Source organism: Mauremys mutica, chromosome 19, assembly GCF_020497125.1.
Source record: "Mauremys mutica isolate MM-2020 ecotype Southern chromosome 19, ASM2049712v1, whole genome shotgun sequence".
Taxonomy (NCBI): Eukaryota; Metazoa; Chordata; order Testudines; family Geoemydidae; genus Mauremys; species Mauremys mutica.
In genome coordinates this window covers 14360238-14387295 of record NC_059090.1, presented here as the reverse complement: position 1 = coordinate 14387295, position 27058 = coordinate 14360238, and the positions used below count along the sequence as shown (strand labels likewise).

At 48.2% G+C, this 27058-nt stretch overlaps 1 protein-coding gene across 1 annotated transcript; it reads left to right on the top strand.

Annotated features, from left to right (window-relative positions):
• Positions 1 to 1674: 1674 nt before the first annotated feature.
• ASL (argininosuccinate lyase) lies at positions 1675 to 22874 on the top strand. The gene is made up of 17 exons (XM_044993612.1): positions 1675 to 1759; positions 2015 to 2078; positions 5408 to 5602; positions 7441 to 7524; positions 8159 to 8215; positions 10296 to 10393; positions 11329 to 11406; positions 12206 to 12283; positions 13032 to 13084; positions 14300 to 14362; positions 15030 to 15144; positions 17535 to 17619; positions 18708 to 18767; positions 19779 to 19862; positions 20940 to 21020; positions 21561 to 21667; positions 22632 to 22874. The coding sequence occupies exons 2-17, from the start codon at positions 2067 to 2069 to the stop codon at positions 22780 to 22782; spliced, it is 1401 nt and encodes a 466-aa protein (XP_044849547.1). The 5' UTR covers positions 1675 to 1759; positions 2015 to 2066; the 3' UTR covers positions 22783 to 22874.
• Positions 22875 to 27058: the final 4184 nt, after the last annotated feature.

The window sequence follows — 27058 nt, the reverse complement described above, 5'->3', positions numbered from 1 at the left end:
CCAGACAACAGGAAAGGACAAATAAAGGAAAGAGAGTGATCCCAATGTGCACAGAGGAAATGGAAAGAAGAAAGAACAAAATAACAAGGAAATAGATGAGAACAAAATTACCTAAATAATCTGCTGGGGATCTGATGGCTAATTTCCCTAAGGATTCATTTGCGCCATTTCTAGAGTCTCTCCAAGGTCTTGACACTGCAGATTGAGATAAATATTGCATTGTAACGTAACTAACAAATAATGCAAATCATAAAAAAAAAGTCTCAAGTAAAAGATTAAAAGAATGAAACAGAAAGCAAAAGAAACAGAATGGAAAAAAAGAGAACACATTTGACTGTCTGGAAAGGGAAGGAGGAGAAAGCAGCCCCGTTGGCTGTTGCATTATTTAATATTTTAAGCCAAGAAATAGATTTTCTGGGGGTGGGGGTGAGGGAGAGAAGGTGATTTCCTTGGCTTCCCCCTGCTCTGAAATGAGTGACTGAAATCCTCAACCTCGGTTTTGGAAATGCACACCGCTAAGCAAAATGTAAAAGTTGGCATCCAGGATGCCACTGCATATTTATATAAATCCATGCCAGCAGCAGCACCGGTATTTCAACTTGCACAGTTTAGCATCCAAGGACCATTCCCTTGTGCCTCAGCCTGCCTAAGAAAAGTCAAAAGGCTAAAAAGAGCCACTCCTCGAGAATAATTCCAGGTAATCAGCGAGACGCGGAACCTTATAAACTATTCCCGAAATATCCACCGCAAATGGGATTAACGGAATTGTAGATGCAGAGATGGAAAAGAACCTATTAAATTCCATATCAATCCCATCATCCTTGTCAGACCAATAGCCAGAGCAGCCTGTTCCGGAGTGATCCCTACCCACAACAGGTATAGAATTGAATGCAGTTTGCATGGGTATGTCTCCAGCTGGTGCAATTTTTTTTTTTTGGAATGCAGAAGATTTTAAACACCTACTAAATAATGAGCTGAGATTTCAGAGGTCTGTCTTTGAAATAAGCGGTGGTATTGTAGCCCTGGTGGTTCCAGGACAGTAAAGAGACACGGTGGGTGAGGTAAGGTATCACTTGCGAGGCAAGCTTCCCAGCCACACAGTGCTCTGCTCCTGGGTAAGCTCAAAAGCTTCTTTCTCTAAGAGACGCTGTTCCAATATAGTCTCTAAGGTGCCACAAGTACTCCTGTTCTTTGTTCCAATAAATGACACCTCACCCACCTTGTCACTGAAACACTCATAGGAAACCCTTGTGTTGCTCCCCAGAAGGAATCATAGGCCTTGCAATTAACCCCCTGGCAGGGTGTTTGCCCCAACATACAGAGGGTGACCAGACAGCAAGTGTGAAAAATCAGGACAGGAGGTGGGGGGTAATAGGAGCCTATATATGAAAAAGATCAGGACTGTCCCTATAAAATCAGGACATCTGGTCACCCTAAACATGCCTAATGCGGGAGTCTCTCCCCTGTACCCCATAGCGCCCCCCCCCAAGTTGTCTCCCTACAAATGAGCCAGACTCGGGGTCAGCTGTGAGCACCGATCCCCCCCCCCCCCCGCCACTGACGAGCCTTGCAGAGGCGGGCGCATTCACCAGCGGCAGCCTGGCGGCGGACGGAGAAGAGAACAGCCAGGCAGGGGGGCGGGGATTGGAGGTGGGAGGGACCCTCCGGAGCATTTCCAGGCTTGGTCCGGCCCCTCCCCGGTGGCATGAAATAGCAGCCGGGCTCGGGCCAGCAGCGCCGGTGCTTTGCAGCAGGGCAGGTGAGCGCGTCGGGTTACAGCTGATCTGTCCCTGTCCCTGGTTCCGGCCAGGGCCACTGCCTTCCGCCTGGTGCAACCGGCCCGAGCCGGCCCCGGTGCTTTCCTGATGGGCTTTGCTTGCTCCTGGTTGAGAGTAAACAGACGGCAGCAAAGCTGGGGCGGGGGTGTTTCTTGCCAGGCGGCAGCGGCAGACCCCAGAGCTGCACACTGCACCGCCCGGCGGAGGGGAAGAATCAGTGGCTTCTTGTCTTGCAGGTTGCACCAGTTGCTGAGGTTTCGGTAGGAGAGAGGGGGAAACTCACCCGACATGGCATCTGAGGTGAGTGTGAGCTTTGATGCATCATCAGGAGCTGTCACCTCATTATCAGATGTTCTATCATGGGAGCTGCTCCACAGGCAAAGTAAACTCTTCTGGAGGGAGTGTGAGTCAAAAATATTGCAGACCTCCATTTATTTGAGGGCTTCTTCCCACGACCAAGACTCATTCTTTTAGGTGGCCGTCGCTCTCCTGTTTATCACTCTTTGGACACCCACTCGTAGAGCTGCTTCCCCAAGACGCTTCTCTATACAAATGCTGCATTCTCAGCGCTGGCCCCTCTTAGCAAAATCTGACCGGTTCCCATAGCGATTCATGCTTTCCATTTCCAAAAGCACAGTCTTCTTGGCCTTATCTGCTATTGTGCACCGTTGTTATCACTGATCTGATAAGCGTCTCTCACCTGTCAAAATTTGCCAGCCTTGCTCTTTCCATAGTCCAACCGGCAGCAAATTTTGACTAGGGGAGAAGCCCGTACAAAATATATTATGAAATTCTGTGACTTCTAAAAGATGAGAAAAACTGTTTGCATGTTCACAGCTAGACTTTTTTTTTTAATCACTTGCTGTAAAGGTTCAGTTATCTCAATTGTCTGTTTATGCCTGAATTAATATGGGGAGAACCTGAAACAAAACACATAGATATGTCTTTGCCCATTCTCTAGTCCAAATGCTGCTATGGTCTCGTGTTGATCTCCAGATTTCGTCCCCCTTCACTTGTCCTTAGTACAGATTTGATGAGGAAAAAATCATATCTACTCTAAAGTTCTGCAGAGATCTGGCTGTGTAGTTGTATAGGTTTGACAGGCAAAATGCCATTCACTTGAAACAGTAGAGGAAATCAATATGATGCCAAAATCTAAGTGGTAGCAAAGCTGAGGCTGTGCAGAATTTGACTGACAAAATTTAGAATTAAAAATGGCTGTATTGACAAAGCTGCCCTGAAAAATCTCCAACTATAAGCCCTAATTCTACAGTCCTGGGGGCAAAACTCCCCAGGACTTCACTAAGTGTATTGCCCTCATAGGGACTGTAAGATGGACCCCAGGAACAATCTTTGTTCATCAGGGATTGTTAGATATGTGGAGACAGTCCTTGGGGAAAGACTTGCTTAACAATGACCCCGCTAGCTGATGAAATAGTGGCACTGATTAACTTGAAACTGGGTCCTATCCAGTCCTCTGCCAGAGAAGGTGGCTCTGATTCCTGGCCTGCAGAGGGAGTAGAAGGGGTGTGAGAAATATATTAGATGGGCACAAGTATCCATTTAAACTCTGCTACAGGCACTTCCTGTAAATGCTTCCCAATTGCTCCTCTGTCTGCTAATATCTGCTTTGGAAACTTTCTTTTTGAATCTGTTAGGCCAAACCATGGAGTTTTTACACAAGCAGACATCCCGTTTGACGTCAGTGAGAGTTTTGCCTGTGTAAGGACTTCAGGGATGTGTCCATCTGTGTAAACAAGTGACATGGGACCAAGGGATACATGTTTCTGTTTGCTAATGAAGCAATGCCGTTGTACAAATGCATGGTGAAATAGGTTACACGCAGGTTTACGCATTTGAGTGGCTTAAAGTGTGTTCGCTTCAGAAGGGTGCCCACAAAGAATATTGTAATGCCACACTCCAATGTCAAATTAATCAATGCAGTAGATTTACACCAGGGTAAATTTTGACTCATTTGACTTACTCTGCAAATCCAGTGTAACTGCGTTTAACAGACCAAAACCTGTCCTTGAAACTTAAAACACAGCAGGCTTGATTCTCCGGCCACTTACACTATTTTTATCCTGGTGTAACTCCACTGCAGTAAATGAAGTTATTCCTGATTCACGCCAGTATTAGTGAGGAGAGACTCTGGCACAATGTGAACTTAAAATACTTCATAATTCCAGAAGTGTTTTTAATAGAGGTAGCTTGTATCTGCCCACAGCTCCCTCTCATTTAAAACCCCTCCCCTGCTTTTTATTCTTTATAACGAACGTATCATTCTTTGTTCAAAACAGTGGAAAAGTGCTAGTCTTTGCTATGTCCTTTGCTGACCAATTATTTTGCTCCAAAAATAATGTCAGTGGCTTTCAACTGCTTTAAAAGAGAGGTCAATGCTGGTTGTGTGTCACATGCCCTTATACTCGCTTTGAAAAATGAGGACATAAAGATGCCAAACTTGTGTTGGGGGCAAAGTACAGTTGGTTAGCCCATGATCCAGCAGTAACGGTTCAGTAGCTAGACACTAATGACAAAGACAAACTGCCCGTCTCTGGAACGGCCTGCAAGAGTCCTGGCATTCTGAATATGACATCAGCCTTTTTCTGATCTGTGCTCTCATGATAACTCAAAGGCTGTATTGCTTATTATCTGAGCATCAGCCACATTCTGCTCTTAGATGAATACTGGCAGTTCCCATTCACTGCAATTCGGAAGTGATGTTTAATTATTTGCATCGTGGTAGTGCCTAGAACCCCACTGTGCTACGTGTCAACACAGAACAGAAAGATAACCCCTTTCCCAAGAAGTTTACAATCTAAATACAAGACAAGAGACAACAGGTGGCTACAGACAGATGGATGGGGGAACAGAAGGAAACAGTGGGCAGCGTGGTAGGCAGTGACCTTAGCACACCAGCTGCTGAACTGTAGTCAAGTTTTTTGTAGGTGATTACAAACTGGTAAGTGTGCATAAGGGAGACGGACTCATGATAAGGGTCTGGGAGAGAGAGATGTAACGGGAGAAGCTGTGGACAGGAGGGTTTCAATGTATACATTTAAAGCAGGGCCTCCTTGCTCCCTTTTGTCCTGGCCGCTCTCTGCACAGATTACAGCAGCGTAAACTCGCTTACAGCACCTTTGACATTACTGCCAAAGTTGGCCTGTTGACTTCAATGGAAGTCAGTGTAATAGGCCTGTCACAGGTCTCACCCCCACTTGGAGCTGTTGGGTTCCAATGTGGGGACCTGCACTGGTTTCCCTCTAAACTAAAATCCTAGTTTAGATCTAGTAAAAGCTGCCACCACCCAATCAGGAAATGTGGATTGGGACACAGTCCTTCCCCAAAATCCTTGGGGATCCCAAGAGCCCCAAATCCATGGAGTTCTTACATCCAGGAGAAATAAACCATTCCCCCCTGCTTCGGTGAGACCTATGACAAGGCCAAATTAATTGACAGAGTTGTACTCACTTACACCAGGTCTCAATTTGTTCCTTCTATTTTGGTAGATTCAAGGATGCTGTCCCTCAGGATTAATACTCATCCCAAAGAGTGTTTCTTTGAATGTTCTTTCAGATTTACTAGTATGTCCTTTTAAGCTGAATTTAAAAAAAATTCCTTTTTCATAGGGGAATAAACTTTGGGGAGGAAGATTTGTAGGAGGCACTGATCCCATCATGGAGACTCTCAACTCTTCCATGGCTTATGACCAGCGGTTGTCGGAAGTTGACATACGAGGGAGCATGGCTTATGCCAAGGCTTTGGAGAAGTCTGGGATTCTTACCAAGGGTGATTTGGAGAAGATTCTGAGTGGATTAGAAAAGGTATGTATTTGCTTGAGCACAGGGTGTGGTAAAAGGTTGTCAAGCATTGACTCAGGTACCCACCCTGACTTGAAGCTTTAGCCACTGCTACTTGGCTGTTGATCTTCCTCTTTTCAGGTAGTCTGCATTGTAATCTTCCTTAATCCTGATTCAAGAAAACATTTAAACCCATGTTTAAGTCCCATTATTTAAAAGTAGGCACATTACGTGCTTCCCTGACCAGGGATGGTGTCTTGAATCATGTCTTTGATTATAAAGTTGGGGGTCCAGCATCTGTCCTGACCCTTGGCTTACCTGTGCTTCCCGTTCAGGTGTACGCACTCTAACCCATGTTGTGCTTAGCTTGCTCCATGCCCCCAAACAGTTGCCTGGTGGAGATCTCCCATTTTAGTGTCTCTGTTCCTGCAGGCAGAAACACATACTCAAGCACAACAAATCTGTAAGCCCACTCCAAGGCCCTGCCATTTCCGACTCTGAAAGATTTGTCGTTTCTGTGGATAGCTATAGCATCACAATATCTGAAGGTATTACAGAGGCGAATGATTTCCCAAAGAGGCAACTCATGTTCATGAATCTATCCTTTATTTGCTCTTCAATTCAAAAAGAGGAGGGTTTTTGTTTTACTGACTTCTGTAGCATGCCTGCACCACTCTGTTTTTGGGGAAATGGCAGTGTATGTCTTGGGACTACTTGGGTATGTTTAGAACAATTGATCCCTGGAATCCTAAAGAGTAACATGTTCTAATGGCATGAACCCAGGCCAGGAAGCCAGGAACTCTCGTTCTAATGTTGTCTGACATTGGGTTGCTCTTGTGACCTTTGGAAAACTCACTTAATCTCTCAACTTGCATTCCCCCCCCCCCCCATCTGTGAACGACTTGCACTATATGTGTTAAAGATAGGAGCCTGTGTGTAGAGAAAGTCTCATATTTAAGATCAACTGCCTCCATAGTATCTGTTTAAGATGTGCTTAGATCTAGAAGAAACAACCGTGTTTAATATAATAAATGTTGGCTGGTAGCCTGTGACCCCAGGTAATGTGGCAGGAATGTGGGTTCTGAAAGTCTTCTACAAATGTTATTAAAGGCCATTATAGAAGCTGAGATGCCCTGCTGAGGTGCATTCAGTGCAAACCCCCTTCCCGGAACAAACAGTACTCAGGAATTGTTTCAGTAGAAATTGGGAATGGTCTCTTTGAGCTGATGCACAGGATGCTCTTGTGACTGGCTGTCTGAATTAATTCGCCATATTGTATAGGGGTAAAGAGAAGAGTCAGCAGATAAGCCAGGGGAATGCATCTCTGTTAATCCATTGTTGCTGATTACACATTGTGAACAATGGGGAATCCATACAGTGTTTACGTAGGAAAATGTTGGTGGGTTGTATTGCTGGTTGACTTTTCAACTCACTTTGTCAAGTACATTTTTAACCTCCCGTGTCTTAAAGGTTAGTAGCTAGAGATGAAAGAACAGATTCATGGAGTGCATCCCCCAGAAAGTGCAACAACACATATTCCTGCACCCTGAAGGAGGGCGTGGCACTGATCTGATGCAATTTTAATGAGACTTAAGATCTATTTCTAATCTGACAGCAAGAGTCTCTTAATAATGCTTTGCACTTTTTAGTTCCTGATTTGGATCTCTTGTGCACCATTATGTAAGTTCAGTGATTTCAGTCAAGTTATTTAATCGCACCAGTTTGAGATCAGGATGAGGCCCCAATTACTAGATCTGAGGATCGCAAAACATTTTACAAACCTGACTGAATCAAGCCTCCAACACCCTTGCGCAGTAAAGAAGCGTCATTTAACTACTGACCGGTGTATTTTGCTGATGTAGATTTCTGAAGAATGGTCCAGGGGAGCCTTTGTGGTGAACAAAAGCGATGAGGACATCCACACTGCCAACGAACGCAGACTAAAGGTCCAGTTCCTCTAATTTCCTGATAACTTCCAGGTCATGCCTCTGATCAGTCTGGCAGTAGTAAAATAAGTCTTCTCCCCTTAAATACTTTGATCTAAGTGTTTCCTTTTTAGGCTGCATCCCTATTGAGAGAATTAAAAATATGTTGCAAACTCTTATTTATCCATTCGGTGGCGTATATTTTTTGCCCCATCTTATTTTGTATTCAGAGTGAGAGAAGGCTGTCCCAAAATATTGCTAGAAGACTTGGCCAGACCTGGCCCAAAGCAGCGTTGGGCCCTGATCCTACTTATGAATGTTAACCACATGCTTAACATATTATTAGTTACTACTGAATATGTATAGTCTGGTGGCACCGAAAGGCCCCAGTGGGGATTATTTGTATTGCAATTGCATGTAGGGCCCTGATCAGGGCCCCATTGTGGACCAAGCACTGTACTAGCACATAACAAAACTGTCCCTGCCCTGAATTGCCTGGCTCCAGTGTATTATTTGCTTGCATAAAGTTAAGCATTTGCGTCAGCGTTTGTGAATCCAGGCCTTGACTTTTAAGCGCAGGTGGGGTCTGCTTTCTCTGCAGTCCTTATCGTTCCAGTACTGCCAACACTGATGGAAATTCTTCTGTTGCCCTCAGGAGCTGATTGGGGATGTAGCTGGGAAGTTGCACACCGGACGAAGCCGGAATGATCAAGTATGGCAAGAGTTGCCTTATGTCGTTCAGTACTTGCTTTGTCTCCTTTATTTCCTTCTACCTCCTTTCCCTTTTCTTAATTGACATCCACAACATGCTCCCTTGGGACTTAGTCACTGCAGGTGTGCAGCTCATCTAGTGGCCCATGAGTGCTGGGTGGACAGAATGAGCACAGTTGCTGAGTAATGGTATTGGGTACGAACACAAATTGAACTCCATTTCTTTTGGCCAAGACGATGCAGCCAGACTCTTGCACAGCGTTCCTTTGGAACTCAATAGGAGCTCTGTGCAAAAGAGAGAACCCGAGGTGCTTCAAGACTCTTTCAAACAAGTTGCAGCCGTTCTATGGCGGGCTTTGTGGTTTCCACCTGGACTGAACATCATTCCTGCGTGAACTTAATCGTCCAAAGCAAGGACAGAACTCGGGACTCCGTCCCAACCGCTTGAGCTGAAGGTGAACCCAAGATAGCTGCGGTATTAGTCATAGTCTGATCTATCTTCTGCAGCCACTAAAGGGTGATCATCTCACGCACACTTGAGCAGGTTAGAAGTGCTACTAAACAGAGGGAGTGGCGCACATATGCACTGCTTTGGAAGGCATCTAGCTCTCTGCTGAAGACTCTGGGATCTAGTAGCCCTGAGAGAAACTTGCATTTTCCCAGCGAGGGGGTTATGTTTGTGTAACCGCACTGTAGGTTCTGTTTCCATTTCTGAGGGACTTTAGAGTCCCAAGTCTAGCCCATAGTCACGGGGATCCTTCTTTATAGCTCACACGTGTGTACTCCGGCAATTAAATGTGAAGAGCTTTGCAGTTACCAAAGCTGTTGCTATGGTTAGGCGAACACCTGCAGTTAATTTTCACACTTCTGCTTTGACCTCCAGCAGTTTTTCTAACTTTTTTGGTCACTGTTAATTTTATAGTCCCAGTATATTCCATTTTATCACCATTACTCAGCCATACTGACTCCTCGTCCTTTTCAATTCAGAGCTTCAGATGTTAGTCCAGGCTGCTGATTGCAGCAGTAATTTCATTTGGCAAGCCGTATTCTTGACCTTAGGGACAAATATTGTGTTTACACCTGATTTACTAAAATGTCGAGTCCATAACTTTTCCCAGACTCATTCTCCATCCCCCACCTTCTAGTTCTTTTTGTTTCCCTAGATAACTTTGTTTTTCACTTCTCTCTCTATGGGCCTGATCCAGCACCCATTGAAAGTAATGCAGTCTTGCCAATGGCTTCACTTCAGCACTGGATCTGGTCCTGTGTATTTGAACACAGAGTACAGGGTTCCCAGAAAAAAAGCTTAGGGTTATCGGTGAGCTTTTGGCCTCTGACAGGTAGATGGACCAGACCTCTAAGCTTTGGGCTGCTTGATGTTATATTTTGAGTCCCTTTGTGCTTGTATTAGCTTATGTGATTATTTTCCCCTCTGTGTTTGTCTTCTCCAGTGGCTGGGGCCTGCTCCTAACATCAGCGGGAGTTACAGGTTCATAGCACCTTTAGGGAGCAGACCTTCTATTAAGGGAACCACTGATGGGGCCGGAGCCAAAGCCCATTGAGGTTAATGGGAAAAACTCCCACTGGCTTCGGATCAGGCCCTGGAGAGCACATTCAAATATAGGGAAATTCCCACTGAATAATGAATTAGATTGAAAGCCCTGAATTGTTTGAATGGCATCCGTAAGGCACTGGGAAGTTGTTTTCACTATTGAAAGGGGGGGCGGGGCAGGGCTGCCTGGAGGGGGGGCAAGTGGGGCAATTTGCCCCAGGCCCCGCCGGGGCCCCCACGAGAGTTTTTCGGGGGCCCTGGAGTGGGGTCCTTCACTTGTTCCGAGGGCCCTGGAAAACTATTGCAGGGCCTGGGCCACCCGGAGCATCTTCCGCGGCAATTCGGTAGCGGGGGCCCCCTGCTGCCGAAGACCTCAGGCCCCCTGAATCCTCTGGGCGGCTCTGGGGGGGGGGGGTGTTGACTTTGTTATCCGGTTCCTCAAGCTGGCAAAAGTCAAATGACCTGGTGAGTATTGTTTGGTCACAACGTACATCATGCTCCATCTTGACTGACTGGGGATCTCTTACAGGTTGTGACTGACATGAGACTCTATATGCGAAATTCCTGCTCTGTCCTGTCTGCTCACCTGTTGCAGTTTATCAAGACTCTGGTGGAACGGGCTGCTGCGTAAGTCCTTATTTTTCCAAGCCCACGCTATGAAACGAAATGCTGTGGAATCTCTTGGGGAAGCCGCTTGTGTGCTGTGATGTTAAAAATTCTGGGCCAGATCCTTATCTAGCGTAAATCCGCAACACTCCATTGAAGTCAGCGGTGTTCTTTCCATTCAACTCATACAGTGTCCATGTGCAATCAGGCAAAGTGCGTGCAGCTGCAGCTGATGGTCCGGGTAATAGGATTGGCCCCTTCTTTTCTCTCGGGGAATGGCTGGCCTGCTGCATGGAGACTTCCTCTTATCCCAGATGTATCCTGGCAACAAATCACGTTGAAGAGGCTAAAACTTAATTTTAATAAAGCAAAATCAAATAGAGGCAGCTGGGACTGCTCAACCTTTCCAGATTGTAACGATTAAAAACTGTAATGACTGTAGCAGCTGACTAAACTACAGTGATCCAAACAATTTATCATAGACTGATGAGCCTTCATTACAGGATACTTTAATGTCACAGTTCTCTTCATAGCTAACAAATATGAGGATAAATAACTACTATACAACAAAGGGTTGGTACTACCCTAAACCAATAATGGTACAAAAGCATCTTGAAAGCCTAGTGGACTATGCACTGGACTGGGAATTCCTGAGTTCTAATCCTGGCTCTGACACTTGGTTCATGGATTTAAGGCCAGAAGGGACCATTGTGATTATCCAGTCTGACCGCCTACGTAACACGAGTCAAATGACCTCACCCAGTTATTTCTGCATCAAGCCCATAGCTTCTGTTTGAGCTACTGCATCTATTATTAAATGGTTATTGTGCTCAGTACTTCCTGGCTTATTGTGAGCCCCCAGCACATAATTTGCAGGTTGTTGGATTTGCTAGACTCTTTTGAACTGTAGATCAGCTGTCTCCCTTTTCTCCCTCCTCTCTTACTACTTATTGCAGAGAAACTGATGTGATCTTTCCTGGCTATACTCATCTGCAAAGAGCTCAGCCAATCCGGTGGAGCCACTTTTTACTCAGGTAACTTCGTAGGATCTGCTGTGACAATTTGTCCTTGGGGAGCAGCTCATTGACAGCTATACGTGCAGCCATGTCACCTTGTAACATCAGCACGTGGTGACGCAGAAGTCGCCCCCAAAGCTAACCTAGGAAGCTGCTGTTTTGCAAGATGTCCAAGTTAGGATGGGTAGCACAGCAAACGTCACGCTACCAGGAGCCCTATGCTGAGTTAGCCTTCCTTAACGCTCTTCCTCGGTTGTGGGTGGGTTCAGAGAAGAAACACAGGGGCTGAGTGCATAAAATCCGAAGCTCTGCCTGCACAAACACCAGGCAGCCAACCTCAGGAAGTAAACTTAGAATAGCTCATAGGCTCTGCCGCAAAAGACCATAGGATCAACCCTAACAGCTCCATTTTAATCTGCACTTAGTTTACCAGGGTTCTGAGCCCACAGTCTACTTTGAGTAGATCTTGCAGAGAGCAGATGATTGAGGGGCCATGAAAAAGAGGGCACCTGTCTCCCACTTAGAGGTGGTCCCTGTAGGCCAGCGTTGCGGCTCACTGGAGGGGGGAGCATGGGGAAGCTTGCACTGCTGCTGGCCTTTCCGTCTCTTCACTGACAAAGCACCCCTCACCATGGTATCTGGGACCCATGCTTTCCATGCCCACGGCTCTGTGATCTGCTGATAAACAGGATTCTGGTCTCCAGGGTTGACAACCTGGCACTCCTTACAACAGCTACATTCCACTTTAGAGCGGAAAATGTGAAACAGGCTTCTTTCCTACCTGTCCTCTTTTTTCCTTTTGTTTTTTTCCCCACAGTCATGCAGTTGCATTCACCCGCGATTCTGAGCGTCTGGGAGAAGTGAAGAGAAGGATCAATGTTTTGCCGTTGGGAAGGTAAAGCGTTCAGTTGTTTTGCTTGTTTTTTGTGTGTGTGGGGGTAACACTTGTGTATCTTACAGAGAAAACACAGATGTGAGGGTTGGGGTCCCTCCACTCAGTGAGCCCAATGTGAGCTGTATGTGCTGATGGAGGAGGTTGTTGAGCTCTCAGTTGTAAATGGCACAGATGGCAAAGCTTATAACCTTCTTGTGCAAGTAATATACTCCCCCACCCACCCACTTTTGATACATTCCTTCTGACTACCCTAATCATTGCTCTGCATCATCTACGGCTCTGTCTACATTGGAGGGATCCATCTGTGTGATATCCATTGATGGACTGTTAGCCTACCTGAGCGAATGTGGACTGAGAGCACTCAGACTGCTAGTGCTTCTCAGGTGTAATGTTGTGCCTTCAGCCCAGTGCCCCCTGGGAGGCAGATATTTCAGACATGGCTGCCTGGATTTGCAGACGAGATCTCCAGTATCTGCAGACTCTTCTGTGGGGTACAGGATCCTGCCCTAAACACTTCAAAATAGAAACCATGCCTTAGTCACGTTGGTTGACTTTGGCCAGTAGCTAACAAAATATACTACAGCTGCCCACATACAGTGTGCGATGGGGCAGTGCAGTAGAAAAAGCAGCCAGGTATCACCAGTCTCGCCGTTTTCTGTAACTGGAGTTTGTGTTGTGGACACTGCTGCAGGTTTGTGAGTGTCAGAAGTGCAGGGTGTCATGCATGAGGTTTCTTTCTCCCTTGCAGCGGTGCTGTAGCTGGCAACCCACTGGGTATCGATCGAGAGTTTCTGCGTAAAGGTAAATTGTCTTTCCATTCACAGAACCGAGTTAGTGAGTGACACAAGTCTGGGGATGGTAACAGGTTGACTGCTGCATCATAGACTAGATCACTTAAACAAAATGCTGACTTTTGTAGGTAACTACACCCTTTTCATGAGGTGGTAGGGAATTAAAGCTCCCATCAGCCAAATGCATGTAATGTACATTCTGAGGAAAACAGGACAGGCTTTAGGAGTTTAGATGTCCCTCACTATAGTTATTTCTGATGTGTGGGTAGAAACTGCTTCCCAGATGGCGCGCCGGAGCAGGGCAAGCCTTACTCCCCAGCAGGAGCTCGAGGATGGATTAAAACAGCTGGTGGGCTGAATCTGGCCCGTAGGCCGTACTTTGCCCACCGCACTTTAAAGGGTTTTCACCCCACTTCCCCTTGCTGTGCTTTCTCCTTTCCCCACAGTAGCAGGGGACACACAGCTAGTTCCCTGCCCCCAACCCTTTCTCTAGCACTCTGACAAGAAGCCCTGGTAGTGGGGTATTTTGCTACAGCAGTCACTGGCAGGGAACCCTCCTCTTTGCATCTGCCTAAGACGAAGCACAGGCAGCAAGATGCTGATCCATGCACTCTGACAGCAGTAGACCCCAGAGGCCTTGTTAAATGCAGAACCCTCCATCAAAGATGAGGCAGTACGTCCCTGAGTTTTGTGGGTCCCTGAAGCAGACTCTGGTTGGAAACGGAGCACTCTGGAGCCATCTGTGACAGGTGGCCATTAAACCACGTGTTCCAACCCCACCCTCTAGATATGTTGCAATCCCTTGCCCTGCTGCATGGAAAATAACTGGCACTAGAAGGCTTGGTCCAAAGCCCATTGGAATCAATGGGAAGACTCCCATCAACCGCAACATACTTTACTTAGGGGTCATAGTCTTTCTCTTGTGATTAAAAATGCTCTCTGAAGTGAGATGAGATTACAAATATTTGATGCTCTGGTGCCTGCAAGAGGAACACAATAGCAGAGCTGATCAGCTACCGTTCCCTTGAAAGTCTATGGATAATAATTAAAGCCCTGATTCTTCACCACTCTTAAGCGTGTGCTTAACGTTAAGCAGGGGAGTAGCAATGGCACTGCTCCTGCTTAAAGTTTAAGTACATGCTTGAGTAGCCTGGGGAAGCAGGGCTTCAGAGCTCAAATAGCAGCCAGTGGTTTGAGCCTGTGTATGTGTTTTTTAAAATTGCAGAACTTGACTTTGCTGCCATCAGCCTGAACAGCATGGATGCAACTAGTGAGCGAGACTTTGTGGGTAGGTGCAACTTTATCACTCCCCCCCCCCACACACACCCGCCCGAATGCTCACCGGGAACCTGCTTCTCTGAGATTCTTCCCAGTAAACTTTTCAAGGGGAAGAAAAGCTCAGATGTGGTGCTTTCTCACACACCCCCTGCACTGCCTGGTGGGAGGATTGAGCTCTTAACCTGGCAATAAATACTACATATGGATATCTGGGGTTATATTTGTGACCCAAAGCCACTGAATTTGGGACCCTCGGGTCTGGATCCTCAGCGTAAATCTGCAGAGTTCCTTTGACTCCAGTGCTATGCCGATTTAGCTATGCTGAGGATATTGCCCCTCCAGAGGAGTTCAGTCCCTCATGGTAAAGAAACTCCCAATGGCATGTGCTAAGGAGATGGAGTCCCCATTAATTTGAAACTATCAGGGCTTTGTGCAACAACCCAAGTGATGGGCCTTCCACAAATCTAATAGATCTCTGAAGGTGCCTAAGTGACTTAGGAGCCTGAGACCCATTGACTTCAATGAGTCTTTGGCTCCTAAGTCACACTTGAATTTTACCTTAAATGCTTATGGCTGTTCACAGCCTGAATTTTCCTGCAGCTAAATTACAACTGTGACTAGCAATGGCAGCCAAAATAAGACCTTCATATGCTTTTGACTGTCACCCTTCTCTACAGTGGAGTTTCTCTTCTTTGCCTCCTTGTTAATGATTCACCTAAGCAAGATGGCTGAAGATCTCATCATCTATAGTACAAAGGAATTTGGCTTTGTGACTCTGTCTGATGCCTACAGGTAACTCTCTAGAGCTTATCGCAGTCCTATTTCCTCCCCACACACACACACACACCAACCCATTTCCCACATTCCAAATAAAAGGAGCTCATATGAATTGTATTCAAACCTTTATATATAACAGGGGATCGTGGAGGAAAAGACCCAAAAACCTCAATCAAGCGAGTTGCTATAAATCAGCATCGCTCACACCCTGCACTGGGATCAGGAGGGAGTGTCTAGCACTCCTTAGAGGGGGTTGCTATGATAGAGGGGAGCTTTCACAACTAGGCGGGGAGAATAAAGATGGCCCTGGGGCATAGCCCCCCCAAAAGGTAGTCTGCTTGGCGGGCTGGCAATAACATACTTGTACTTCAGATGCTATCTTCCCAACCCAACGGGGCATGCTTCCAGCACCCATTTTTCTGTGCCTTCTTTTCAACCCACTAGTATCCTTAGCTCCCCAGAGATGCATGTGTCCTGCCCCCGTCACCACAGCCTAGGCCCGGGGGGGTTGGGGAGGCAGGGATAGGCACGATATATTTGCCATATCCTAATGACAGGCTTGGCATTGAGCTGGGACTGGCTTCTCAATCAGGTGTGAAGAGAGACAATTAAACTGTACTCAGATGTGGCGCCTCCTGCTTGCAAAGTCCTGGCAGATGCCCAGTAACAGCGTGTGTTTGAGCGGGCTCTTATCATTCACTTCTGCACCTGGACAAATAGTCCCTGTTAACCTGATTTTTCTTTTAGATGCAGGGAGACCAGGTTACTTGTGTGACTATTTCCATTTTGGAACGAATTGCTGCTAGGAGAGGGGTTGTGGATTCTACTCCCTCCTTGCCAGTGCCACTGGGCAAATCACTCAGCCTCCTTGCCTCAGTTTGCCTGCCTGTAAGATGGGCATGGTAAAGGGGGACTTCCCTGCTTCACAGAAATATCATGCAAATTAATACTAGAGTGTCGGACGTTAGGAGCTTTATAAGTGTATATATTACTAAAAAAATATTTTGACTCTGATCCCAGTAAAGGCCAGATCCTGTAGCCCTACTCTGCTGAATCTTCTGTCGTACTCACTGGGCATTTTGCCTGAGTAAACACTTGTGGAATCAGGCTGTAAATGAGAAACCAGGAATAAAAAAAAAAAAAAATCTTCCTATGCTGGGAGTTCCCGTAAAAAGGGCCTTGCCTTAAACAGACTTGTTTTGCAATCCTTCCAGATTTCCTGTTACTAGTCTCATTTCTCACTCTGACAGGGTTACTAAGCCACATGTTGTTAGTATATCCTGGTACGAGAATGACCACACCCTTAGGGGACTGGGCTCCCTTCAATATATGTACATAGCTGTTGAATAAGACAGCTAAGATCTTTCTGGCTAGACGGAGCTAAACCCAGAGCAGCTTTGATACAGGCTCAGGAGCAGGGATGCATGGTAGCTGTAGACAAGATGCACGTTAAATTTATCTACAAGCATCCCTGCTCTCTTCCCATGAGACAATCTGGCATGTCTAGGCTGAGTTAGGGGAGAAGCAGCACGTATGGGGGATCTGAGAGACCCAGGGAAGTGTGATATTTTGCATCTTATTTAAAGTCTTCATTAGACAAACACCGAATCACTCTACTCCAGCTGCACAAGCAGCACTTTAACATGCAGGGGCTCTGATTCTGCTCTCAGCTGTGCTGGCTTAAATCCGGACTAGTGCCATTAAAGTGGAGCTACAACAGTGTCAAAGGGACAGACTCCACTCCTGACTTGTGTAAACTAACTAAGCAGAGTAGGCTGCAGAGCAATAGCACGCTGCTCCAGTGCACAAAGGATCCAGTTCATCCTTGGTGTAACCCCACTGAAGTCAATGGAGTTTGCAGGGGTGAATGTGGCCTCATGTGTCTAAGGCCAGGTAAAGGAACTGGCAGTTCCTTCAGCTGCGGCTCTGTGTGTGCTGGATTCCACCCAGTGACCCCACCGTGGTCTCTTACTATGAATTGCCCTAGTCTCCTGTAGCATTTCCCAAAAAGTGTGGGACTGGGGCGCTGCAAAGGACTAATACGTGGGGCAAGGAGCCATTCCCCAATGCCAGACCCACTGCTAACATGCCAGAGCTGATGGGGGATGGGGCAATGGGTTTAATATTCCTGACGTTTTCTGGAAAATTCCAGACATCAGCTTTCCACAGTTTGGGAACCCCCGCCCCTACTGGGTGTGTCAAGAGGAAATTAGCCCCGTTGTTCATCATGAACGCTGGAGAGCACCAGGTATTTCCTGCCACGTGCAGTTAGACTGTACATGGTGGTGGCAGGTGTAGCTTCCCTGGTCTGCTGCAGTGCAGAGTACAGAGCCCCCGTGAACTCTTTCCCCCTCTCTACAGACAGGGACCTCATCAGTCTAATGTGCTCAGTGTTTTGTTTTCAGCACAGGGAGTAGCTTGATGCCTCAGAAGAAGAATCCAGACAGTCTGGAGCTGATCCGCAGCAAGGCTGGACGTGTGTTTGGAAGAGTGAGTCTGCAAGGGGAGATGTCAGAGCACTGGGGTGCTCGTTACTATCGTCTTTATCCCCAGTTAGCGTCGTTGGGAGAGAAATTTAAATCCCACCCATCATCCTCTGGTTCTCTTCCTGAATCTGGGGGAGCCACTGGGCGAGTCTGTTAGAGGCTACAGCTGAAAAGGTTGGCTTGACTTGTGTGTGGAACAGGAGAGGCCTTGGGCCTGATGGCTCAGAGGTGCTGACCACCCACAATTCCAGCTCAAGTCAGTAGGAACAGAGGGTGAAAACTGAGATCAAAGATGTGCCAGAGTTTGGGGCACCCAAAGTCAGAGGCCACTTTAACAATTAGGCCCTGTCTTCCCCTATGTATCCATTTCCTCAACTGTAACCTGGAGATAGTGGTGCGTCCCCACCATCTGCCAACCCTCCGAGCATGCTATTAGACAAAGTAGAATATAATCCCTAGGAAAGGTTGTACCACAAGGCTACAGACATCAGGCATAGCACACCTCCCGGGCTGTATCCTAGGTACACACCACTGCCTAGCACTGATTGCAGTTAGATCAAACAGGACAACATGGATGACCAGCAACAAAATCCTTACAAAACACACAGCACTACTTGAAGCAATTGCACAAGGTGGCCACCAAGCATTACAAGTAACAACACCAAGAGGCCAAGTCTTGCCGGTGGGGGAAAGTCCATCCACTGTGAATAACAGGCAGAAGAAGGCACATGTCTGCTATACATTTAATAACCATCTACAGAATCCTACTAACTATAGTGGAATTCTGAGAATGGTCCATCTTTTTATTTATTTATTTAACTGGTCTGCCAGTAGGTGTTTGCTTTGGTTAAGGTTTAAAAAAAAATCTGGCAAATAACGGGCTGATCCTATTCCCAGTGAAGTCCGTGAGAGTCTTCCCACTGATTTCAGTGGGCCCCCCGGAGATCAGGCTTTAGATGAGCAATGGCTGGTGTACAGAAATCTGGCCAGAGGATGCAGCCTCATCTTTGGAGCTCTGCTGAGTGAAACGGTTTAAAATTCCTCGCTATTCTTGTTTTAATCCAAGTACCATAAACTTCCCCTTCTCTGCAGTGTTCTGGAATGATGATGATTCTCAAAGGACTCCCAAGCACCTACAACAAGGACTTGCAGGTAAACCCGAATTCTCTTCCCATTTCTTTGCATAGACACAACAGAACACATTCTCCAAAATCCATTCATACCTACACACTGCGCATGACCTGCTTGGGACATGGTCATTACATATTCAGAGATGAGGGGGTTTAAAGACTGCAGTTTGTAGTTGGGTCGCTCCAAATCCTAATGATGGATTATGGAACAAAAGACAATTGAGAATTTTAAGGCTACAGAGCTAGATCCTCAGCTGGTGTCAATCCAGTGTATTGATTTCAATGCAGCTATGCCAGTTTACACCAGTTGTGGATCTGGCTCAGGGTCTGGATGGCTTGGAGGTCTGATAATAGGACACAGCAGTTTTATTGCCAGATTTACTGACTCAAATCTGGCCCAGAGTGACTGCGATCAAGGGTCTCTATCCTCTGACAACTGTTAGCTGAGCTACATTAAGGGAGCTGGTGAGGTTGCCGTCCATTTGCTACCAGGAAAGTTTCTGCATCGCAAACAGCACCAAGGGTAGGTGTCTCCAGCCAAGAGCTGAGTGGATGTGGGGAATGAGCTATTCCTCTGCCCCTCTTAATAGCCACTGCAGAGCATGTGGCAGAGAGCAGCGTGGAGAAAGCTTGTGCTGCTGCTCTGTGTTTGAATCAGGCCTTCGCTCTCTTGGGCTGGCAGTCTGGCACCTTTCACTAGCACAAAGGTTCACTTAAGATTGTTTTTAAATGAAATAATTTACAGTGTAGTCAGATCGCCCCCTGCTGAATTCCCAATTGCTGGGCTGAACTGCTGTTAGAATGTCCTCCTCAGCTGGGCACTAGACTGCACGGGGAAAGACGGCGTCATCATGCCCAAAGCTCCATGGGCTGGCAGTTCTTCCAGGTGTGGTTATTCCCACTCATGCACGGAGACCAGATGTGTTTGGTCAGCACGGACACTGTGTCCACTCACCAGGCTGCTGCTGCTCTCTGCTTTGTCCACTGCACTAGGCTGACGGATTTTGTTGTTGTTGTTGTTGTTAACAAATAGGAAGACAAGGAGGCCGTGTTCGATGTTATCGATACTCTGAGTTCTGTGCTACCAGTGGCAACTGGAGTCATTTCCACTCTCCAGGTAAGACTAACTTTTTACTACTATGTTTTGGGTCTGATTCTGCACTTGCGCACTGCTGTGTAAATCAGGAGTCACTCCATCCGAGTCAAGAGTCTTGCTGATAAGAAGTGAGATCAGAATTGGGCCTGTTGGGGACTTTAACCCCGACAGCGAAATTCGTTGGCTGTTCACAGAGAGACAGGCAACACCAGCAAGGTCCGATCAAAAGCCCTTTATTGACAAGTGCACGCATCAATAAAGGGCAGCTCATCTCCAGTGAGAACCAGCCAGCACTTTACAGCTTAGTATTAGCCTATATAGACAGTTTTATTACGTCATACATCACTCACTTGAGCAAAACCCACCCCCCTTTGTTTAACAACTTAAAACTAGACACTTTTAATATACACACATGCCTAGACTTTATGTCTACAACTTTAGATTATTAATTATATCTTAACAACACCCAAAAGTTAGAAATACAGGGGAGTTTTAAACAAACCTATAACTCACCCAAAGAGTTAGAATCTGAACCGTGGGATGCTAGAGTTTCTTATCAGTTCTTCAAACACTGTCCTTAGCACAGGTAATGGTATGCCAGGAATGCAATCCCTGGCTTATCTCACGTTTTCCAGGGCTCTGTAAAACAATGCTGCTTCTCAGTACTTTTCCACTCTGGGATTACCCAGAAACCTCTGCTAGCCTGACTTCAGTCAGGTTGGCATAACTGTTTTGCCTGCTATATTTTCATTCAGGCCTAACAGGCCTACAAGTTGAAACTTATCTCACTGACATTCACATGTGCAGACCCCTCGAACAGGAGGGTTTTATAGAGGGGAGGGTCTCTAGTTCAGCAGGAGAGAGGGAGGGGTCTCGTAGCTGAAGCCTTTGTGTCTCCTAGCAGTTTAAAATGCAGTATCTGGATCATCTACTGTAGTAAAACGAAAGGCAGAGAGTAAATGTCTTACTCTGGTGGGTTGTTTTTGCAATGAGGCCTTTCAAAAGCCAGGCCTCTCCTGGATGAAATCTCCTGTGTGAGGCCTCTTCAGTGACCTGTTAGTAGCTGTTGATTTCTGCTTATGGTCCTCACTTCCGCAGATCCATAAGGAGAACATGGAGAAAGCCTTGAGCCCTGACATGCTGGCTACAGACTTGGCCCTGTACTTGGTTCGTAAAGGAGTAAGTATTGAGGAAATCTCAATGGAAAGCGTGATGGAGGGTTTTGAAGCCGCAAAGACTCATTGGGGGTGTATCTTGGCTTGACAGTGCAAAGACAACTGGGCTCAATTCTCCTCTTGACAACATCCCTTGACATCAATACACAGCAGGAACAATGTTAAGCTATTCCATTTTGTGCCGACAGCTGGATACTTCAGAGAAAGGGGTCACTCTCTCCTTTCCTTGTGAGGCACCTGGTTATGTCCTGTTGGATCCCCAGCTGGTGCTGTTTGTGCCCTGAGCCAGCAGGACTGAAAGCCCCTTTGAATGTATCCCCAGCAGTGTAACTGTTGCATTGTGGCCTGGCAGAAATTTTTGCAGATAGTGTTACCCTGCGTAACAGGCACACCCTGTATCCCAGAAAACCCAGCCTCTGACAGCACTGGGAATGTTGCATCACCTTGTAAAACAAGGTCCACATTCGCTTAAGTGTTCACACACTCTTTGATCCTGGACCTTAGTTGCTTGCTCACTTTTTGTTGTGTGTACTTCTAACTGCAGATGCCATTCAGACAAGCCCATGCAACGTCCGGGAAGGCTGTCCACCTAGCCGAGACAAAGGGCATCGCCATTAATCAGCTCACTGTGGAGGACATGAAGAGCATTAGGTTTGTATTCCTTAACTCAGAGCTTTCAAAGGCCATTTTCTAGGGTTCTCAACACTTGTCCCCTTGTTGTACAACTCCTACATCATCTCCTCGCCTGGACATGACTGTTCCTCAAGCCCTTCTGGGCTGAATTACCATGATGCTACTGAAGTTTACATCTGGACAGTGGGCCCTAAAACGATGCCTGTGTGAAGAGGGGGGGAACCCCTTTACCCTTGGGGAGCTGCCTTTCAGCTGGAGCCAGGCATGACAGGGAGATGTGTGCTGGGGAGGGGAACAGATCCTGCAGCAATTCTCGCCAAAGCACTAACTTTCCATTTTTTCCATGACGCAACTAGAAAGTGATTTTTATTTGTCAAACTTTTTGTTGCTGTTAATGCCAGCACCAGAAAGGCCTGGCCTGCGGTCAGCTTCTGTACCTGACGGTGTGTGACTAGGCAGCTGATTCCCTGAAGCAGGGCAGATTGATGGGAGTCTCTCCACTGACCGTAGTAGGATTTGGATCAGGCCCTAGGACCCAGATCCTTCAACGGGAGTTAGACACCTAAATATCTTTGAGGCGCTGGGTTTAAACATCTTGCAGATTTAGACGCTCTCCAGTGCTAACACGTGGGACCAGCTCTAAAAACTGAAGGCCTGGTTCTCCACGGCGTTGCCCCTGCCTTGTCACTGGCACCTCCGCAGAGCAGGTGTAGAACACCACCCTTCTGATCGGGTAGCATGTTACACCCAGCTCACGCTCACTGTGTGCAGGCGTAACTGACTACACAAGGTGCAAGGCAGGGCAGGAGGAGGCCTTGGGAATTTTGTCCTGGACTTCAGAGGGGGTGGGATTGGGCTCCATAACCCAGGCAGTTACTGGAGTGTGGCGTAGCCGGCTTGCAAAGCTAAATCCGTTCAGCCTGTGGGTCAGACTCCACGGTGGAGCTCTCCACTGACGCATCGTCTCGCTTTGCCTCCCCAGCCCCCTGTTTGGAACCGACGTGTCTCAAGTGTGGGACTATGCCAACAGCGTGGAGCAGTACACCACGCCAGGGGGCACGGCCAAGAGCAGCGTGATGGTGCAGATCGAGCAGCTGAGGGAGCTTCTGAGGCGACAGAAAGATCTGTTTTGAGGGCGGGGAAACTGTCCCATTCATGCGAGTTTCTGCTTATCGCAGGACTCCTGAGTTAATAAAGCCAGGGGTGTGTTGTCTTTCACTGAAAACCCTGCACACCTGTCGTGTCTTTCTTCTACAAGAAACCCCCCAGTGGGGCTTCTTCAGTTATGACGAGTGCTGGCTGGGCCAGTGCTCTAAAGAATGGAAAGCCCACCCTGACCTGAGCAAGCCCTATGGGGGAGAGTTGCCGCTTGGTCCCCATAGGCTCTAGAAGGATTTTAGCGCAAAATCACCCAGGTTTAATGTCAGTAGAAAAGGACCTTGGGAATGCAGGGGTAATGGGTACAGTACAAAGAGGATCAAGGAACAGCAAAGGGGCTATCCAGCATATTAAGGGGAAGCATAGGCACCAACTCCATGGGTGCTCCAGGGCTGGAGCATGGGGAAAAATGGGTGGGTGCTCTGCCAGATTCACATGGCAGGTGCTGGGAGGGAAGCGGGAGGAGGAGGAATGTGGTGCGCTCAGGGAAGAGGTGGGGCCGGGGCAAGGATTTGGGGAGGGGTCAGGGGCGGCTCTAGAAATTAGGCTGCCCCAGGCAGCGCGGTGTGCTGCGCCGCCCTTCCTCGGTCCCGCGGCGGGTCCCGTCTTCCCGCGGCTCCGGTTGAGCTCCCGCGGCAGGTCCACTGGAGCCCCGGGACGAGCGGACCTGCCGCGGGCACGGCTGCGGACGGTTCGCAGGTCCGGCGGCTCCGCTTGAGCTGCCGCAGTCATGCCTGCGGGAGGTCCAGCCGAGCCGCGGGACGAGCGCCCCCTCCGCAGTCATGCCTGCGGCAGGTCCGGTCGTCCGCGACTCCGGTGGACCTCACGCAGGCATGACTGCGGCAGGTCCACCGGCCCAGCCTGCCGCCCCCTAGATTTGGCCGCCCTAGGCACCAGCTTGGTTTGCTGGTGCCTAGAGCCGCCCCTGGGAGGGGTCCAATAGGGGCAGGGAGAAGGGCGGCGTGAGCACCTACCAGCACCAGCAAACGTTGCCACCTGTTAATGGGACTTGACTCCCCTTCACAGGAGTTGGGGTGGTTTTCCTCTGCACACCCCTCTATCTCCACCAACGTCACTAGGGGATTTGACCAGAACACAGCCTAAGCTGGCATAGCTGCAACCATTGCAGTGACAGCGATGTTGGGCCAGCTTTAGGCCAGTGCTACTTTCAGTCTATGTAAGGCATCTAAGGTAACGCCCTTTCCAAATGGGAGGAGAGGCTCAGCCATGAAAAATAACCCCCCGTTTCCCAAGAGTCAAGGCTTTCCTTTCTCTGGTACTAGCGTGGACCCATTGCCCTAAAATTAAAAGAAAATGCTCGCTCGTTTTCAGGTGCAATTCAGAGTCACACGACCCTGACATTGTTTGCACCAGTCACATGCTCAGTTGCTCATTTTCCATGCTTTAGGACTCAGCTCACTCTACTCGCTGCACGAGTGGAGCCTTAGATGAAAAGGGCATGAAATAAGACAGGTTACACTGAGGCACAAAACCAGCTGGCTCAAAAACGAGTGCCACCTCCTGGCCTGAAGTGGGTGTGTTATGGGTGCAGAGCCAGCCCCTCCCCACCTCAACAAAATTAAAATCAGGCTGGGTTGCTAAGAGGTGCACTTTTAAGCATTGTCTTATTGAAGCTGCAGTGGCCCCTTCAATCACAGCCTGGCCTCCAATTTGCAGCTATTTTCTTTCTTTTCCCAAACCTCCTGTAGCTGAGACACTTCCCTCTAATCCCCATCAGCAAACTCGTGGTCAGCAGCTTTTAGCCACCTACTGATGTGATGGCCCTTAATGCCGATCGACAACTGTTAACAGCCAGAGGGTGTGTGTTGTGTGACACAGGTTACTGCCGGCCCAAGGAACAGAGCTGCACAGAGAATCATACCCAGGTGTTCTGCATGACCGAGCATTCCATGAACACAAGCTGCCTAACATACCTCCCACCCCTTCATCACCCACGAGCAGGGCCAATCCCTTCACTTAGACCATGGTGGAAAAACCAGAGCTGATGTCTCTTTAAGTGAGTCACTGAGACACAAGAGTCCAGTGACTAACTGCCAGCTGCTCAGTCACTGTGGCCATTTGACTTGCAAGCCAGGAGACTGAAGTGAACCAGAAAAAAATTCTGTTTTAAAAAAAAAAATCTGAAACCATCTCCTCCTACCCTTGCCTTTGTGTGCGTCTTCCTCTGCTGCCATTTCTCACTGTAATGGCATTTAATCCTGTTGAGGTTTGGGGAAGGGGGTGCAGTCTGAATGAAAGCTGCTACCCAATTACAGCCCTGACCCTGCAGCTGACAGTGTGCAGCTGGACTGGAGGCTACGGAGTTCCATGCAGGTGCAGCAGTGCCAGGGGTGGCTCCAGACCCCAGCACACCAAGCGCGTGCTTGGGGCGGCATGCCGCGGGGGGCGCTCTGCTGGTCGCGGGGAGGGCGGCTAGCAGCTCCGGTGGACCTCCCGCAGACGTGCCTGTGGAGGGTCTGCTGGTCCCGCGGCTCCTGCGGGAGGTCCACTGGAGCCGCAGGACCAGCGGACCCTCTGCAGGCACGTCTGCAGGAGGTCCACTGGAGCCGCGGGACCGGCGACTGGCAGAGCACTCCCCGCAGCATGCTGCCATGCTTGGGGCGGCGAAATGGCTAGAGCCGCCCCTGAGCAGTGCATCCATATGTTGTCAACGGACGAATCGGGCCGCAGGGTCCAATCCTCTCACTAGTACCGCTCAGGAGTAGCCAAATTTATGATCACTCAGGTGGCTTATCTTTCTTAGCTATTTCTCTAGCATCTCTCTTTGTAACACCCACACACTGCGTAAGTAAGGCAAGCAGGATCACTGGCATAGACTCTAAGGTGAGAAGGAACCATCATGATCATCTAGTCTGACCTCTCGCACATCACAGGCCCCAGAACCTGACTCATCTACTCCTGTAATAGACCCATCACCTCTGGCTGAGTTACTGAAGTCCTCAAATTACGATTTAAAGACATCAAGTTACAGAGAATCCACCAGGCTGCAGAGGAAGGCGAAAACCCCTCTGGGGTCTCTGTCAATCTGTCCGGGGGGAAATTCCCTTCTTACCCGAAATATGGTGATCAGTTAGCCCCTGAGCATGGAGGCAAGACCCAGCAGCCAGACCCCTGGAAAAGAATTCTCTGGTCAGACACTCCCAAGTTACGCAAACCCAATTGTCGTGGAAAAATTGACCACACCTTTGATTTTGGGTCAGACACACACTGATGCACCTTTATTACAATTATGCATAAAGGGAAGGTCGGCGTGTCCCCATACAAGGGGGGGGGGGTCAGCTGCCTTGTCTTTAACAGATTTTCACCAAGCTTATTGTAGTGAAACATGCTGTGCTGGCAAACCACACACGTGTTTATTACATTTACTCCTGGCTTAAGGTAAAGCAATGCTCAGGTTATTGATTAAGCATAGACTAGGCAATAGCGCACGTAGCCCCTCTAGCCCCTCTAATAGCTCACGTAGTCTCTTCACCATTCATGATATATTGCACAAGGGGAGATGGCTGTGGGTGAACCAATCAATATGTTACAAGTAACCATGATCTCATGCTCTTTGATCTAATTACTAATAAAAACCCAGCTCAAGAGAGCTCGGGACGCCTGCTTAACAAACCTCTTGACTCCGCGTCTCCTTGATCCCAACATCTGGTGACCCCGACGTGATTCACCGGATCCCGAGGACCCCTGCTCATCCGACTGGAATAGTCTAGGTGCACCCGCTGGAAACAGCCACTCGTGAGTATGGGGAGCGATTTATCAGTGCCACAAAAGGCTCATGCTAAGGAATTATTTAAGCTCATTGAGGGGAGCGGTTGCCCAGCGGTTACGCTGCGGCATGTAGAGGATTTTGTTAAGGAAATAGAATGTCAATGCCCCTGGTATCCCGAAGAGGGGTCCCTGCAGCAAGAAGATTGGCAAAAGATAGGAACACAGCTCTTTGAGAAACCGAGAGCAGCAGTACAGCACCTGCTCATGTGGCAGCGCTGTACTGAGGCAGTGGGAAAACTGGGGCCACAGGCGTCTCTCACTGCCGCCCCGCTTCTCGCGCTGACGACACCGCCTCCGTACCCGCGGGTGCGTACCAGCGCCTGCGGTGTCGGATACGGGGCAGTGGCCCTCGGATCCCCCCGTTGATAAAGGAACTGATCAGCCTTGTTTCCGGGGGAATCGTGGGGGCTGCGTCCGGGCGGCGGTTGCGTTGGCGCGTGAGACGGGGGAATTGAATTTGGA

Excerpts from the sequence above, each read along its gene's own strand:
- ASL (XM_044993612.1), top strand. Across the intron at positions 8,216-10,295 it reads GACGAAGCCGGAATGATCAA|GTTGTGACTGACATGAGACT; the intron begins GTATGGCAAGAG and ends GATCTCTTACAG. Across the intron at positions 21,021-21,560 it reads TGTACTTGGTTCGTAAAGGA|ATGCCATTCAGACAAGCCCA; the intron begins GTAAGTATTGAG and ends TTCTAACTGCAG.